The sequence below is a fragment of the Trachinotus anak genome, unplaced genomic scaffold (assembly GCF_046630095.1).
Source record: "Trachinotus anak isolate AG129_WGS33_773 ecotype Australia unplaced genomic scaffold, CSIRO_AGI_Tana_v1 ptg000014l, whole genome shotgun sequence".
In the NCBI taxonomy this organism is placed as follows: Eukaryota; Metazoa; Chordata; class Actinopteri; order Carangiformes; family Carangidae; genus Trachinotus; species Trachinotus anak.
In genome coordinates this window covers 10619358-10637773 of record NW_027273865.1, presented here as the reverse complement: position 1 = coordinate 10637773, position 18416 = coordinate 10619358, and the positions used below count along the sequence as shown (strand labels likewise).

Here is an 18416-nt window from a genome sequence, read left to right as displayed (position 1 = left end):
CATGTCGGCAAACTATTGGCAGAATGGGAAATGCACAACCGTTGGCGGTCACATTAAGATAGAATTTGGTAACACTATCACAATCGATTCAGCTAATTTTACAGGAGCCTTACACTGTTTGATTGTATCTGGTTTAATTTGATACTGAACTGCTAGAAATAAACAAAATGAGCTCATTAAGGCTATTTATCCAGTTTGACCACAAGATTAACAGATTCAGCAAACTCCGTAATCGGGGTAATTGGTGTTTTCCTGGTCTTCCTATTCTGCCGACATTACATGAACGCACCATATACGGATCGTCAAAATAGTCAAAAAGGTGAGTTTTTTTGGGGCGACCCCATAGACTGTATATAAAAACCCTCATGTTTTAACAACATTTCGTTAAATTCAGTTTAAACGGTGGAAAAAGAGTCATCCTTGACTTGAGTAAACGTTCCACACTGTGAAAATACTCCATTAGAAATAAAAATCTGCATTCAAAACCCTACGTAAAAAAATATCCATCAGCAAAATTTACATATCAATAAAAGAGTAAAAGTATTAATTACGCAGTTCAAGTTTCTTGTCAGTATTTCATTATTATATATTACGTTTTTGGATTAATATTATTAATACTTGAATGTGTGTACCGCATTTTAGCGCTGTAATTGTCTCTTGAACTAATTTGAACAAATTTATACTGTTGGAAAGATTAATCTACACTCAGCGAAACAGAATTAAAGGAGGAGGTTATTTATTTATTTAGATTAAGAAATAGAATCATTTTTACTTCATACAAATTCAAAACCTTCCAATTTGGAGATACTTTACATTGTTTTCCCTTGACAGGAGGGAAAAATGAAAAATACAAAAAATACTAATGATTTATATGTATATATATATATATATATTACTTGGCTCTGAAATGTATTTGAGTAAAGATACGCCTTCATATTTACACTCAACTACTGAATAAATAATCTTCTGTAATGTGTCCTGAATATGTGAAAAAATGTGTAATAATATTATTCAAGTAATATAAATACAATTTAGATAATAATCGGAAAGGCTCAATATATAGCCCTTTTCTGGTACACTGTCGCTTTAAGAACCTTTGCACAGACCGGAAGTGGTCATGCCAAGTTTTCAGTATTTCTACCAGGTCCACTGTGTGCAGAGCAGCAGTATTTCTGTGAACACTTGTTAGTCTCAATCTTTAGCCTTAACTTCGTGCCTTTCCATATTAATTCGGTCCAAAGCATGGCCCATTACGAAGAAGTAAATGTGCGTGGGTATGATGAATTCTGCCAGGCTGTGTCTGAAAGGAAAGGAAAGGATATTTTTGTTTATTTCTCTGGTGATAAAGACGACCAAGGGAAGAGCTGGTGTCCAGACTGTGTAAAAGGTAATCACCATAGCCTACTATATATAATATAACTACTTATACTTTCATTCTGAGTAGACTTAACTGGTCATGTAAAAAAACTTTTCATTGCTGCAGCAGTAAGCTGGGTATATACTGTTTTACATTTAAGGATCTCGATATTTATTTATTTTTTATCTGGTGCACTTCCATTTTGTCCTTTTTAACAGTTTACCTTCTTCCCTTTCAGCTGAGCCAGTTGTAAGAGGAGAGATGACTCACCTTCCTGAGGGCTCTGTCTTCATCTACTGTCAAGTCGGAGAAAGAGCTTAGTCAGTACCTCACTCTTCTTTAGTCTATCACCTTACAACAAATTCTTTTTCATTTAAACACCTGAGTCACAATTGTGCTGACTCAAAACAAGAGCACACCATACTATGGCTGTAACTAACAATTATTTCCATTATTGATTTTTTTTTTGAATCAGACATCTTTATTTAATATCATGAATAATGACAACCACTCAATGTAATGAACCTCTTAATGTAATATACATTATATAATAAAATTGTCAGCATGACCAACAGTCAAAAACCCAAAGAATAGGTTTTATAGCAAAAAATAATTCCAATACAAGTAATTCTTTGTATTTGTGAAATCACTTAGCAGTAACTTCACAAATTACTCAGGGGCTCCGGCACAAATATCTGTTATCGGTGCCCTGTTGACTCCCCACTGTAAATAGCAGGTTTATTTTTTCCCCTTGGGCTTCAGGGAATAATGGTGGGCATTTTCTGACATTTTCTAGACTGAGCAATCAATGTATTATTAAATAAAACAATTGTCAAATGTATTGATAATGAAAATAAGTGTAGTTTTCAGCCTTACAGGGATTGTATAATGGAATAATCTTTCCTCAGATTTTCTGTGTGTTAATTACTTGACACAATTTGATAAAACACTTTACAACAAAAGATGACTATAAATTAAAACAGTGTACATCTTAAAACTAGATTTTGACTCAGACTCTCTCTACAAGACCAAAGCTGCAAGAAGAGGGCAGAGAAGAGAGTCTGACCTAGTGGATACTGAAGTTTTGTGGTGCCAGTTTCTAACAATTTTGTAATTAATCAAATTATGTAGACAGAAAAGATACGCAGTGCTTTGCCTGGTTGGTAATTCAGCCTAATAATAATATAATAGAATAATAACAATGATAACAATAAATGATTGTTATTATATCATTAGTATCATTATTATTAGTAGTACAGCACTGGTTCCTTAAAGAGCTTCAAAAGGTTCTTCAAGTAACCCTAAGTGCAGGTTCTTCTAAGAACCTTTTCTTTAAGGTTCTTCAAAGCACCATAGGAGGCTCTTCCCCACTTTCAAATTGAAGAACCTCCAAAAGTTCCTCAAGGATCTTTTTAATTAACTGCTTCATGTGAATATCTAAATTTGAATCTGGTCTTGCTCAGCTGATGGCTTATTGACTACTAGGTGAAGCATTAGAGTCTATGTGAATCATAACATAACATATTAGATTTCTACACATCTTTTGTTTCACCAGAATAATCATATCTGAGATAAACAATCAAAAGATAGGAGCCAAGAGAAATTGTAGAAAAAAATTGTAGAACCTTTTAGTTGATCCTGTAATTCTTTCAGTGCATGGAGAGGAGATTTTATTTATAGAGGAAATAAAAGTGGACTTTTTTCTTTTACTGCACATTGGACTTTTCTCAGATACAGTATCATTTAGGAAAGCTGAAAATCCTTCTTTCCAATCCTGTATCTCTCTTTGTGCATTAATAATGTCCTTTTCATTTCTCAGTTGGAAGAATCCAAATAATGACTTCAAGAAGACTCTGAAGTTGAGTGGAGTTCCCACCCTACTGAGATATGGCACAGTAAGAAGAACTACAATTGATGTTTTATCAACATGGAATAGCTAAATCTGAATTTTTTTATAGAACGCTCCTTAGAAATGTTTTAGATAATAAGAGACTCAAATCCAGCTAACATCCAGTTTTTTAATGTTGTGTTGAATATGAAAATATGATCTTTTATTGTTGTTGTCAAATTCTCTATTAAACAGCAATATTAAAAGCCAGCCATGAAATGTCTTTGTTTCAGCCTCAGAAGTTGGTGGAGGAGGAATGCTTCAAAGCAGACTTAGTGAGGATGATGTTCACTGAGGACTGAGGGATCCCGTGCTGCTCTCATCACGCATAAACCAGTAAAACAGTAAATCTCATCTGCCCCCATCCAGTTACAGCACTACTGCATTATTGAGCACTGGTAATCATTCACAAGATGCACCGTCCACTGTGACCTGATGCAAATTAGCAACTGTTCAATGAAAATAATGAGCGTCCTTTGTCATACACAGCTATTCATTTAATTGTATACTGGAATAACAGAACGGATGTGATTCATTCACATTTTCCTTGTTTCACTTTATGTGCAATCAGTCGACTGAACTGTGTTTGAAGTTGATTTCTTCTACTCAGTTATAAGAATATCTTTTTTTGTATTGTGACCATTTTCTTGTGATTTCTTGTGTCCTGCAGAAGGATGGGAATAAAGTGACACTTGATGTTGATTGATTTGTGGCAGAAGAAAACATGTGTCATGTGTTGTACGATGACCCTGATAAAACTTCAATTGAGTAAAAGCTTCAGCGTCCTACTTAAGTAAAAGTACAGAAGTATTATCAACAAAATGAATCGAAAGTATCGGCTGTAAAAGTACTAATGTTGTTTTTTGCAACTTTTTAATATCATTAATACTGATGCATCAATGTGTGAGCAGCATTTTACTGTTTTAGCTGCTCGAGTTGGTGCTAGTTTTAACTCCATACAGTTCAGTTGTTCTTAATCAAGGGCTCAGACACCACCTAAGGGTCACTGGATAAATCTGACCGATTTAGAGAAGACTCATGGTGAGGAAAGACAAAAAAAAAAAAAAAATTGATACACAAGTTGTTTTCATTTTTTGGACTTTTCTCAAATCTTTTTGGGATTTTACAGTAATTTAAATTAAATCATCTGTAGTTTAGCTGGTGAGTTCTTTACTGTAACCACTAACAACTCAGACAGTTGTGAGGATGGTTCCCAACCAGTCACTGCTTTTTTTTTGTAACTTTTCACATCAAAGAGGTTGGAGTTGATATTTAACGATGCATTGCATTTTATGAGCATTTTTTGATGAAATCTTAGAAAATCTTGAATCTGAAAAGTAACTAGTAGCTAAAATTGACTAACATGTAGAATACTTCCCTCTGTAATGCAGTGAAGTAGAACTATAAAGTAGCATAAAATCCCTGCTCTGCTTGAACATTTGCTGCAGCTCAGGTATTTCCCTCTTATGAAAACTAGGTGGCAGCAAATTCATAAGAACAGAGTGTGCCTTAACCTTAACCTTATCTTTTTAAAATTTGCACAATTTCCATTAGAGTTGTCTAATGAAGCTGATTAAATTAATAAATCCCCAGCATTTAATGACATACAACGTAAATTATAGGTCAAACCTAGACTCCAGCTGCTTTTAATCTGAAAATCGGACTGAAGATATAAAACATGTAAACTCAGACATAAAAGAAACCCGCTGGATTTGCTATTCTTGACGCATCAAGGATCCACGGAACCTAGTGAATAAGTGTCCTCTTTGTGAGCAGAAGAGCCAGATGTGGTGATGAAAGTGTGTGCTCTCGGGAAGAAGAGCGCAACCGCTGTTGCAGTCAGGGCGATTTAAGCGGAGCGCATTCCTGCACAGCGCTCACACCGGAGGACGCGCAGCGGCGCAGCGCAGACCGCAACGCCTCGCAGGAGCTGGGAGCTCACCTCAAACCTCGCGTTGGAGGTGGAAGAAGTGCTGGTGGGTGTCGCCTGAACGTAGCGGGTGCATGAACAGCAGTCTCGGCTGACAACGTTGTGTGTTCGAGGACTGTACGCTGCGATGTCGGAGTTTCTGGTGAGTCTACTCGGGGAGCGGCTCGTCAACAGCGAGAAAGCCGAGGTGGACGTGCAGTCGCTGGGCGCCAAGCTGTCCCTGGTCGGGCTCTTCTTCGGATGCAGCCTGAACGCCCCATGCAAGCAGTTCAACGGCAGCCTGTGCGAGTTTTACAGCAGGTTCAAAAAGACGTCTGACCACAAGGACAAATTGGAAATCGTCTTCATCTCGTCTGATCAGGACCAGAAACACTGGCAGGACTTTTTGAAGGAGATGCCATGGCCTGCGTTACCTTTCAAAGACAGACACAAAAAGGTAAGATGAGTCGCGGTGATGAGGAGGAACGTCGCCAAATCACTGCTTATTCTCTGAGGAGGTTTTAGCGGGCTGGGAATCTCTGAGAAACCCTCAGCAGGCCATCTGTGCTTCCTCTGCCAGTGCACAGGTGTACGTTGTTTCATTTGCCTTATGAAATTAGGTTCCCCACATCTTCAACCTCATTTTTAGTCAGATTCTGTCAAATCTGACAAAAACCAACTGGACTTATATTATATTATAAATGGTGTGTCCTTAGAAATCAAGTCAAACTAGTTAGTGGTAACACACCTACAACTGTATTTGACACGATAGCCTACATAAATTCAGATTTAATGGAGTCAGGGGTTTTAAAAAAAAAAAAAAAGCCAATTAATTCCAATGCCATTTAACCTTGAAAATAAATATATAACCGTGAAATGTCAGATATGCTTGCACAGAAAAAAAACCATTAGGAATTTAATGAGAAATATTCTTTTCAAAATCATATTCCAACCTCTAGGTAATAACACTTGCAGCCAGCGAGGAGCAATTTATCCTCTGACTTACTGTTATCAAGATAATCTAAATGTGGCAGGCCACACACTGAAAGCCTTCATTTCCCTCTGTCTCTTCACTTTCCACAGGCTGATCATTGTGTTCAGGGAACACTCCTCAAAACACAACACCTTAGATGAGTATCACAGAGCAGTGTTATTATATTACATCTAACATTTTATACACTGCATGTAGCCTGCCCAGCAAAGGCCTTTTATTTTGACATCATCTCATCCATAGCTTTCCCTGATCTTCCTGGTGGTATCAACAATGCAGAACTTGCAGGGTCTCTAGTCCCCTCCTGTGATTTGTCTCACTTATTAAGACCTTTTTATTTTAGTTCAGTTTTTGTAAATCATGAGGCGCTAGGATTTATTTTCTGTGATTATATATATATTTTGAAACTTGAGTGTAAACACTTGCTTGTCAGTGGAAACAGACATTTTTAAAAATATATATTTTTGTTTTAGGATGTTACTGTATCAGCTTATAAAGTTGACATTTTGATGAATCAGTTTTTGAAGAAGGTTTAGTATCGAAGATAAACATTATTATATTTTCTTTTGTTCACAGCTAAAACTGCCAGACAAAAAAAAAAAAACAAATGACTCACAAACATCTTTTGGATAAATTATTATTCTTTTTGATAAATAAAAAAGATGCTTTACAGGTTTCCTTTACTGGTGATTAGGGGATATTTACAGCTATAATTATATAGAGCACAAACTATGTAGAGAAGGATGATGTTACATACATAGTGTGTAGTCCAGGGTGTCAGTGGGCCACCCCCCCAGCACAGATCTCTTTCTCTTTTTCTAAACCTAAATGTTATTGGAGATGAGGCATAAACAAATATAGTATGTTGAGCTGTATTTGCATAGTATCAGTCGTACATATCAGTGACGGCTGATTTTATTTGCAAAGTGAAATGTTGCGGATTAAGAGCCAGGCAAATAATAGTAAAGGGGATTTTGACCCCTTGTTTTTTCAGATAAGGCCTGACTATACTTAAAATAAATAGAAATACTTCTTAGAAAATAATATGAAGAAAGACCAGTCTACAGCAAATGAAAATAGATTTCAATCTTGCTCAGGTCATGCAGTTTGCGTATGAATCTACAGTGGCCTACAATGTTTAGTAGCCTACATGTTTTCTTTAACATCGTTTGCCTTTTGTCAAAAGGGGGGACACTGTGTTTCAGTCTACCTCCTTTACCCTGACTCTCCTTTGTGGAGGTGATGCTTGACTTGGACTGAATCATTGTCTTGCAAATTCTTTCAGATTGCCAATGATGATTTCGGTTACAGTTCATAATGAAGTCCAGGCGTGAATAAAGGCTCGGGGATGACAGGAGAGTGGGGGTTGACTCGTTGTTGTCTGGGGCAGAGCACATGCATCGCCACGGTGCAGCAGTTATTGTGTTCCAAACTGCATGTGGGAAATATCTGTGGCGGCAACACAACCGTTGCTCATGCTCTCATTGGTAGTCTGTTGGCTGTCTTGGCCTTATGAGAAAAGAGCAACGCAGTCGTGCATCTGTGCTTTTGCAGAGGCCTGCCGTTTCGGTTCAGTCTGGGCTTCGTCCAACCTTCGGCCTATTCTCTCCCACCATTATAACACAGCCCTGAAAATTCCTCTTTCAGTCAGCAGCTGTGGTAGAGTAACTACTTTATAAATGTGACATCTCCAGAAGCATGCAGAGCGTGTCCTAACCCCTCATAATCCACTAATTAATTCATGATTTATGCATGTTGGCATTTACATTTTATTATAGTGGTACAGCTATGTACGCCGTGACCCGAGCCTTCATTTACACCACAGCCTTTCTCCTGTCCAAACGGCTGCTGCTTATCTCTGGAAACCTGGATCTAATGTGTTCTGCCTTCAGGAAAACATTTCTAAATTCATAATGCAGGTAGTTGGTTTCTTTTTACCCTCCTCTGTGTATTGTTGGTTTAATCAATTGCCTGTTGCATGGGGATTTTTGCAGCTTAGGTGACAAAAAATGCCAAAATTTTCACTTTTTTTGGCTCATAATCAGATGCATCTATTTAAAATGCGAGAGTGATATTTTTGCAGGTCACGAAGTGTGAAGTTAGCTGCCTGGTGATAAAACTGGCTCTGAGTAACAGAGGAGGAGAGGCTGCTCATGACGTGCCGACATGTCTGAATGTGAATGTTAGAGTAGTTGAGGAGGATCTATGTGTGCCACGATCTATGTGGACAGACCTAATGGGTGAGTGATGTTGACCCAGTGGAGGCCTGTGTTGATGTTGTGGGTCTGTGGAGACTAAGTGGCCCTCTCACCCCTCCTCTCAGGATCTTTCTGACTTAGTGCAAGCAGAGCTCATCTCCTGGCGAGGGATGCAATTCTTCTTCAATTGCGTATTTCAGAGCCTCACCGCCCACCTTAAGATTCTCTGACTGTACTTCCTCCCCTCCTCCTCCTCCTCCCCTCCTCCTCCTCCTCCTCCTCGTCCTCCTGCAGCTCCCCCTCCTCTGCCCTGCACGGACTTGGCTATCTCTCTCTCTCACTGGAGGCTGTCCTCTTTTCTTTTTACTCAGGGGTTATCCAGGCCTTCCCGTTGCAGGAAATGTTTGTTATTTAATCAAGAAGGGATAATATCCTTGATTAAACACAGAGAGAAAGGAAAGTCTGGTGCTGTTAACTTAAAGTTAAAGCCACTATTTACATAATCTGTTCTTGGAAAAAACTGTCATGTAGTTCTCTGGTGGTTTTGTAACCAAAATACATTGAGTGAAAAGTGTAATTACCCTTTATATCTTGGTGCCAGTTGACTTAACAGTTATTCCCTCATGTGCACCTCTGACTTTGAAAGACAGGAGTTTGCCAGGTATGTGTTTTGGGTTATAAACGTTACACATGCACCAGTTACAGACTGTCCAGTGGTTTCAGTTTTATTTAAATGTAGGGAAAATTGTTAGTAGACTGTATCCTCCGCTCTTAAAGTGGTGTCACTCTTAAAGCCAAACAGGCCAAGAGGTCAGAACATTGTTTCTTTTAACAGCATACAGAATATCCACTATTGTGTGTCGCTGGGGACCCTCAAATAGCTCATTCTCAGTGAGTGGACGTCTGCTTGTTGTTCGGGGACAGCCAGCTGTCTTGGTGTGCTGGCAGTGCCTTACATGGACTTGTGTAGCAGGAGCGCGAGAGCTCCATGTAAATCAATTAAAGTCTCAGCCAATGCGATGTGAAAACCCAACTTGACCAAAGGGGGAGAACAAGCTGAGATGCTGCCAGAGCTGTTCCTGCAGGAGTCGAAGGGGGGAGGATCACATCGCGGTGAGAGAAAGGCCTCTTGTTCAAGTCCTCCAGCTCGGCGGTTCTGCTCTGTAGCTGGCCCCCAGAGGCAGGACACCCGCTCACTCGGCCCACAGCCAGGGGCTAAGGGTGCAAGGGGCTTCAGAGAAGGGGGCTAAGGACGCCTTTCATCAATATATCACTGATCTGCTGAAAACTACAGCGCACCCTGCCCGTCATGCATTGCAGCCCTCCTTGCCCTGTGACAGTAGAAGTGGCTTGAAAAGAGCCTGAACTGTTTTATCTGCAGGTGTTAATTCTCTGCTCTTGATCTGTCAGGGTCGCATTTGGTTTTGGTTTGTGGGCGTGTGTTGTTAGATGTTTCCTTCTTTGTTGTGTTCACTCACACGGTGTGGGCTAATAACGTCAACAGACTGTCACATTTTTGAGGCTTCTGTGATGTGGAACATCTGTAATTGAGAGCTTTAGAGTTAATTGCAGGATTCAGAGAGGATGCATTCGTCACCAGTTTCTGCTCAGCCTGCCTCTGCTGCAGCTCATGGGAAAAAACCTTATATATGGCATCAGCAGCACTTAGTTCTCTAACATCACCAAGTAGGTAGTTAAAAAACATTTCTTACTGCTCCTACATGGGCTGTAAAATCACCTCAAAGACAATTACACTGTAAGTGAAACCAATAGATCATCAGTACATTAACAAAAATATGCAGGATGTGTGAAATCCAAAGACAATGACTCCTCTTCAGGAGGGGTCATTAAAGATGATGTATGCAGAGGAAAAGTAAAATGAAAAAATAATAAATAACAAGGCAGATGGAGCAAATATGAGGAAGTTAACGAGAGTGGCCTAACATGGTTTACTGTAAAGCTGTGAACCCTAAACTGTGGCACTTTCTTTTAGATTCCTGACTCTGATCAAAGTACGGTTTAGTAAGTAGCCTAATATGAAGTTGGCTGTGGTACTAAACAGAAAATGAGCTAATCTCTACTTCAAGGCATTTGACCCTGGCTGATTAAATGATTAGTAAAACCCTGTAACGACAGTTAAACTAAAGTTTCACATTATTTTAATTCTCAAGAAGAGGGGTTTTTTTTTTCTCTTTTTTCTACTGGACATTTAAAACCGTTAAAAACAATTTTCTTCTTTGCACTTCTGTATCCTATATCCAGATCAATACACATTACTGATATGTTATTTTTCTTTTTCAGTTTTTTTTCTTTTTTTTTTTTTCTTACAATAAAGGCCTTTTCACTCCAACAGCACGGCCCGGGTAAAAAGTACCTAGGAGCCTGTATTAGATTTAGCAAATGAAGCACTGGTTGTGACTGTGGATCATGTTAGCATATCATTTGTGTCCTGGTAATGAACTGATAAGAAGAGAGGCGTTATTGTAAAGATATGTAGTATTATAATTCAAATGCAACATAAATGCACCATAGCCTTTGTAAGTATGACTGTTTATACAATCCAGTGCACACCTTTTGGTTTTGTGTCACACTTACGCTTCAGTTTTGGTGAGCTGACCTTGTAGAAACTGTTACCTTGACTCTGGCTGGAAGTGTGCATGCCCGGCTGCAGTGCAGTGTAGTTTAATGTGACTCCATTGTCCTGCAGCTGTGAGGCCTTGTTGCTGTGCGCCATGTTTGACAAGAGCTTATGTAAAGAATGTGTGCAGACACCTGCTCCACCGAGGCTGCTCAGGGCCAGAGGGTATGGAAACAGTGTGTGTTTGTGAGGGCTCAGGATACTTGGCAATACCAACTGTTAACATCTCACACCACCAAGCTTGGGTTACTGTCTTCTTTCACTGCCCATTGTGTCCTCTTCACTGGGAGAGCTGTAATATTATGAGAGGTGACAATGGAGATCTCATCCGAGGTGAAGTTCAGAGGCTTAACTTACCCAAGTGAGAGTTTAGGGAACAGTCGTGCTGTGTGTCTCATAAAACCCATACCCTGTTGCAACTCGATCTGTTTTGACTTCCTGTTATCTACATGTTAAACAACAACACACAATAGCTGCAAGGCTGCGACCTCTGTCTGTGGTTCACAAACCACTGAAACGATACTCTGGGATTGACTTTTCCTCTTTTGTCCCCGTGCTCTCCAGCTGGATGGCTCCTGGACCCTCTGTGGTTTTTTTAGTCAGGACTTTCCAAAGCAGAGTGACGTTAAAGATCATCGACATGGCTAACGTGTTCACCACAGTGTCTGCAGCAGCTCTCAATGAGAACAACAGATGATTCATCCGCTTGCGTACATTATCCCAAACCAGCCCCAATTGTCACATACTTACCAGTCAAATCATCCAGACCAGTGCAGCATAAAGTTCCGCGTGCAGTCACTCGATATTAATTTTGGATTCTACTGATGACAGGAAAGCAGCTTAGACCAAGCCTCTTTCCATGGAAATAAGCAGATGGATGTTATTTCAATTCATAAAATCCACAATCATCTGCTGTTATTGTTGTTTTTTGTTTTTTTTAATGCTATGGCTGCTGTGTTCGAGATTAGTCCTCTTTTTCTCTTCAAGGATGGGTTGTTGTGCCTGGACCCTCCCCCAGTCAATCCTCCGGTCTCTAATTGCCCCACACCGCAGCTCAGCAGCCCTCTCCAACATAATAACAGCATAACCGCCCCAGGGGCATCCTGCCATCCAGAGCTGTCTTTCGTCTTCCTTTTGTTATCTCTCCTAGATTGAATGTTGGCTTTTTGTGATTGCTCAGGTTCCCCCTCATCATCGCCCCTGATCACATTTCTTAAGCTAAATGAAAAGGACACAGTGACGGATGAGCGACTTGGACTGCCTGCATTCCCAGATTTTCATGTTTTATCGCTGACACTCGATGAAACCTATCTCCGTCAGGCTATCTGCTCCATCAGTGAGTGGCAGCGCTGATTTGATGTAAATTTATTCATAGTATGAAAATTTCTGGCGTGACAAGTTTCCCCTTGGATGATAACCCTTTCCCTTCCATGTGACCACCACCCTGCTCACAGGGTGGAGGCACTGTTGTGTGTGTGTGTGCAAGCTGTAAACCCACCCACCCCCTCCCTCCCCCTCCCTCCCCCTCACTGTGGTGTTTTCATCCAAGTGTAAGTGCTCCTGCAGCTCCTGCTCCTGTCTGAAAAGAAGCTCGCCGTACAAAGAGACCCACTGTCTCAGCGTGCAGCATGGCACACCGGCACCAGCCCCGCTGTCTTGCCTACAGTCTAGCTGTTGCATGTTGCGAAGGGGATTTTTTTTATCAAGGAAATGACATGCATGCACTCTGACATAGTGAGGGTGGAAAAGGTAGCTTGATTTCTCAGTGTGCCAAGCTGTGTTCTGTCTTGTAGGAAGTGGAAGTGGAAGGGGAAAAAAATAGGAGAAAAAAAACAAAACAAAAGAAATTAGGGTGTGATTTAAAAAAACCATCCACATATTTGTGTTTAAGAAGGAAATAAACATCGGAATTAAAAATGGGTGTGCTGATGAAAGTGACAGATAAACAGCTGAAATAGCTTAAAATAATAAACAACTGAAATGGGCAAAAATAATGAATGAAGGGTTCAAACGTCCAGTGTGTGAATGCAAACATGATCAGACTTAAAGACAGACTGCATGAAACAATGATTGCAATAATATTTGATGTAGAGTTACAGTTTTTTTTTAAGGATTGTTTTAACACTTATCTGCAGTGTCACTTAACATCCACTTTAAAGTCAACTGAAATTAAGACATTTGGATCATGACAGGTGGTGTGGATGAAGGGGTGCTTGATGGGGATGTACGTCAGACAAAACCAGCAGGGAACTGCTGATATACAAGCTGCTGTGCTGTGCTGTGAGGTAGTTGTCTGGATATAAAGTCAGAGAAGAGAAAGAGAAATGGGAGTCACTTTCTCAGACATATGCAGATGGAGAAAACAAACGCTGAGCTCCATGGGCCTCCACGCTGCATGACGGAGGACAGAGCAGCATCCAGCCCACATCTTGTAGGAATTTAAGAGGCCTGCTGTTGTATAAGGCGCCTGGCCTGCGCTGTGTATCTTATTTATTGTCTGTCACTGTAATCACATTGTGGGATTTTAAGATTGTGGATCGATTTAACTTTATATGTTTTTTTTTTTTGTTTTTTTTTTTCCATCGCTAAGCATTTATCATGATGTGCTGCATAAGGATAAAGGTCCTCCTGCTTTTGCTTTTTTTTTTTTCTTCTCCAACTTATTCTTGTCTTACAGGAAGCAAGACCTTGGAAAAATAAAGTATCGTGTGAATGGACAGGGATGAATAGTAGAAAAGCTGAGATGTTCAATAATGAATAGTGGTCATGTGAACATTTTGGGAAATGTGCCTATTGCTTTCTCGCTGAGAGTTAGATGAGAAGATCAATACCATCCGCTCTGCGTGGTAAATGTCTATAACCAGCAGCAGGTTAGCTTAGTTTAGCAAAATCTACCTACCAGACCTGTAAAGCTCACTAATTAATCTGGTAGAGTGACAGGTTGTGGTTTTACAGGTGATTACATGACATTTTTAAGCAGATGGATATGAGAGTGGTATTGATCTTCCAATCTTACTCTGGACTAGAAAGCAAGTCAACCGATTCCCCAAATGGTGAAAATGTTGAGTTATTCCTTTGATGTAATATTGACGATGCCGGGACAATATTTCCAATATGCCATCACCGTGACATTCCCTGACCACCTGCTGACGGCATCTGCATGCACTCACTCACCCGGCAGCCGACCCCAGTCAGTCAGCAACAGGCAGATGGAAGACGTTCACAGAGCACCAGAGACGAGTGAACAATATTAAAATCCAGAACTAGCACTTTGTCACAGTCTCTTTGACAGTTAAATGAAGCTTGCACCCCAGCACCCTGCCTCCACTGGGGGATCAGCCCAATTTTTTCATACTTGTAACTTATTAGCTCACATATGCCTTTTTTTTCTTACTCTTTCAAGGAGTTCATGCACATGTAAAAAAGAAAAAAAATGTTTCGACATTGCCGGACTCACTTAATTCAGATTAGTTGTTCCTTACTGTAGGTTGAGCCTTAGACACATGCTACATTTACAGTGAGCTGCTAATCTCAGGATAATGAGGCAGCTGAGGATATATCATATGTCTACTAAGGTCAGATGCCACTGCAGACAGCTTCCCAGAATATTCTTCTCTGCAATATTGAATCGGCTCTTTCAGTCACTTCTCATGGCGTAGCATGGTAGCAAGTTTAAGATTTTTTAACAGTTGCAGAAAGAATGAAGAAGTAAAAGTAAGCATCTTCAAATGTACGTTTTGTCGGAGCTCAGCAACTCAACAAGACTCAAGAACTGTGTACCTAATTTAAATGCTGTCTTTGCAAAGCTGGCATGTTGCATTAAGGAAAAGTGGAGAAAAATGTAGGGGAGCCTGGCTGAAGCAGATCCCGTGGCCTGTAGTTTGCTCATTATTTTCGTAATAACCGGAGAGTCACATGGAATCATTTCCAGGTGCACCCACAGCTCCAGGAGGTTGCGCACAAACATGCATCCTTGGATTTGGATCTTTTTAACGCGTTTCTGTTTCGATTATTAATCTGAATATTCAAAATCATCTGCAGACAGGTTCACTGAGGTCCCTGCGCCTCTGTTATTTGACACCACTGCAACAGCATGCTCCCTGCATGAATGCACATTATATCTACTTGGACAAATGGATATGTTGATTATTCACTGTTTGTATCTGCCATGGCACGTGTGTGTGCGTGTGTGCGTGTGTGCGTGTGTGCGTGCGCGCGTGCGCGCTCGAGTCACAAGATTCTGTAGAATACATTTTGTGTGCTATTACTCAAGGTCAGTGGTGGGCAAGCTAATCTGGGAAACAAATAATGGTGCTGCAGTGTTGCTCATAAATTGATCCATGGTGGTGTAGTATCAGTTACATTAACTACATGAGGCTGGTCTTATTCTTCAGCTGTCTGCAAAACATTTCACTGGCACTCAAAGTCCGTGACGGTGCACAGTAAGGTCAGTGTCTTTAATGGGTTGCACAGGCGTATAGTGTCTTACCTGTTTGTGCCTGTTGCATTATGTGGTAGTTGGTGATTTTTAGTGTTGGTGATTTTAAAACTGGGATGTGTAGAATTAGCACAGAACACTTTCATATTATCACTTTATGGTGTTGATGTAATGAGGAAAACATATTCGCAAACAGTAGCACATGTACACATCCGGGAGACATTTAGCATTATTAGTATTCATTTCAAGTTGTTTCTGATCACCTGATAAAAATAAATCCAACAGTCACTCTCCTTTTTGCCCTGTTTTGTTCTCCACCAACTCCTGCAGGAAATATGTGGAGCACCTAAATGCTAGTCTTTAAAAACATTAAGATAATTGTAATAACATATCTGTTCTGAGAACAAAAAGAATAATCAAAAAAACACTACAACCTTGAGGCTAGTTAATAAAACCAGCTCTCGACAAAACCTGCCTTTTTTAAAGTACAGAACACAGTGAAGTCTTGCTTCTTCACTTCAGCTGCAAATAAACGAGCGCAGAGCTTGACCTTGACCTTGCTGTTGAGAAACACATGGATTCTGTATAATGTACAACAGCAACAGGCCAGATGATGCACTGATGGCCTCCCATATGGAGGTACTGGCAAAGCTGTTGGCTGCAACAGGGGGGGGGATTAGAGGGAAGACTCATGAAGGCAGGGGAACACTAACCATGACAGAAAGCAAGGGTGTCATGGGAGGTGCTGATTATCTGAGGGAGAGGCAGATTCGCCCTCGGAGTGAAGCGCTAGCCTTGGATTCATGCTACAAGTGGATCCTGGAGCGTTTTCTGAGGCTTGGCTGTGCGTTCATTTCTTCAGCTGTCACATTCCATTTTGAAATCAGCTATGCTACGTCTTTGTTCAATAAAAAACCACCGCCGCATGCATTCCTCACATATTACAGCTCATGTCCTCGCACTAAGGAACGTGTTAGTCAGAAAAGACTCGCACAAATCATCAGACGCTTTCAGTTGGTGAGAGAGTGGACCCCCTGTTGAGGCTGCGCTGTAGCTTAGCTCTGCCTCTGTGTTGGGGGCTAATCGCTGTTTTGATTAGTCTTTTTTTGACCCAATCTGTTTGCGTGGAGCACCAATCCCATGGCCATGTTGAATAAAAGGGTTTATCAGCTTAAGCCTGTTGTAAGGAGCATGAGAGGTCTCATCTTTTCACTGAGGAACGAGAGCGGCCCTCGGACACAAGTGTCCAGGCAATTAGAGACGCCGGGGGCCTCGAAGAGAGATTACTGCCACACAGAGTTGTGGCCGACTTCTCTCTTGTCCTGCACATTGTTCACTCTGTGTTGTTTTCTCAAAGGTCGGTGGAGGAGGACGTAACTGGACTCTGGGATGATTGAGTGGATGCAACGTCAAATTATAGACTTTAAAACTGTAACTTACTGAAGTGAGTGATGGCAGGAGTCTCACATCCTGATGTTTCTGCGGCCACATTTTTAAACACAGTTTGTATGTCTTTGTCTTGTGTTTTTAGACCCTCAGCACAGAATGTTGAACACGTTTGCAGCTGTAATGTGAACATATAATGTGAATATTTTGAAGTTAAATTGGCACAGTACAGTTTCCATCAGGCCTGGTTTGGACTTGGCTTAATATAAGGAATCGTCATATTATGAGGTAGCATTTCGAAGACTTCACTGTCACACTTTCAGGGATCTTTCTGGATTCATACCCCCCCCCCCCCCTCAGGGTTGCCACTGTGGCAGCTACATTGTGTTTGTATAAACATTACTGTAGATGTTGAACCGGGCTGACAGGGTTAGTGCACATGGACCTTGAGCCAGAGGGACCTCCGAATCGTGACAGTATGTGGTGTGTTTTTCCCCTAGGAAAACTGGCTGGCAGGAATTTGGTCAGACTACAGATACTGAGTGTTGGGGTTGGGGGGGAGTTGGTGAGGTCCCTGTTCTTAAAATGTGCTTGTTTTTAATTCAGTGTGCTACCTAATCGTATTAGCAGCTCGCCTAATAGTTGTGTTAGTAACAGGTGTGCGAATGTGGACGATGAAAATTGGTCACGTAGGTTTCAGCCATATAATGATATATGGCTGAGTAGCTCTTTTACCTTTTACCTTTTTATTGTCCCTGTTTGTTTTGGACCTTACAGGCAAAGTTGCACACCAATGAGAATGACTGCAGAACCGAAATAAGTTAAGTTTTGAGATAATTAACATGCTTTCACTCCTAGATCTATAAGACTCATCAATCCTTCACAACAATTAAATGATCATTTTATAATTTTATAAGTTTGCATTCATTAGGATTAAATAATAAAGGCTTCAAATACAATGCTTGTGCAGTTGTGGAGTATCACACGTCAAGCGATATGATATGAGCAGTATCTGTACAAGCTGCACAATATCTGCACTGTTCACTACTATTCCCATGAAAATGCCCATTTAAAAAAAAAAAACAAAAAAACAATGCTACATTGATGATCAAACATTCAGATACATTTCAATATTTTCCACTATGTGCAGCATATTCTCTGTTTACTATGTGAAATGCAAACAAAATCATAACCGCACCTTTTTATCTTATTCTTAATGTCTTAAAACATAGCATGTGCATCTAATCAGCTTTACCCTGAAATTAAGTTACCATTTTGTGTGCTTTTTGTAGTTGATCCAGTCAGAACACAGACATTTCTCGAGCGATCCCGTGTCTTTTATGGTTCCTCTCTCTGAGGGAAATGAATTTTGCAGAAAACATGCACGGTTAAAGTGAGACCGTTCCTGCTGCTGTGACTGGCAGCCTGTGAGGCGTTAAATTGAGTCGGGAGACCGTGCGAGTGTAGGGAGTGGGTAAACACAGACAAAATACTTAACCCTCCCTCTGCTCCACAGCTCACTAGTATGTCACTCACCACCTGCTCATTTGACAGCGCCGGTGGTTTTGGAAGCAGCAGGTGTGCTCTTTAAGTCCAAAGGTAGCAGGTTCC

General features: G+C 40.6%; 2 protein-coding genes across 2 annotated transcripts in view; both read left to right on the top strand.

The window, feature by feature from the left end:
- Positions 1-1126: 1126 nt before the first annotated feature.
- Positions 1127-3947, top strand: txndc17 (thioredoxin domain containing 17). Its single transcript, XM_071497004.1, has 4 exons — positions 1127-1387; positions 1596-1677; positions 3177-3252; positions 3479-3947. Exons 1-4 carry the CDS (start codon positions 1243-1245, stop codon positions 3545-3547), a joined length of 372 nt encoding a protein of 123 aa, XP_071353105.1. The 5' UTR covers positions 1127-1242; the 3' UTR covers positions 3548-3947.
- Positions 3948-5056: 1109 nt separating this feature from the next.
- nxn (nucleoredoxin) overlaps positions 5057-18416 on the top strand; it is a 57807-nt gene continuing 44447 nt past the window's right edge. Inside the window, exon 1 of the mRNA XM_071497000.1 lies at positions 5057-5611. Coding sequence (XP_071353101.1) covers positions 5303-5611 — 309 coding nt within the window. The 5' untranslated portion in view covers positions 5057-5302. The remainder of the gene's footprint in view (positions 5612-18416) is intronic.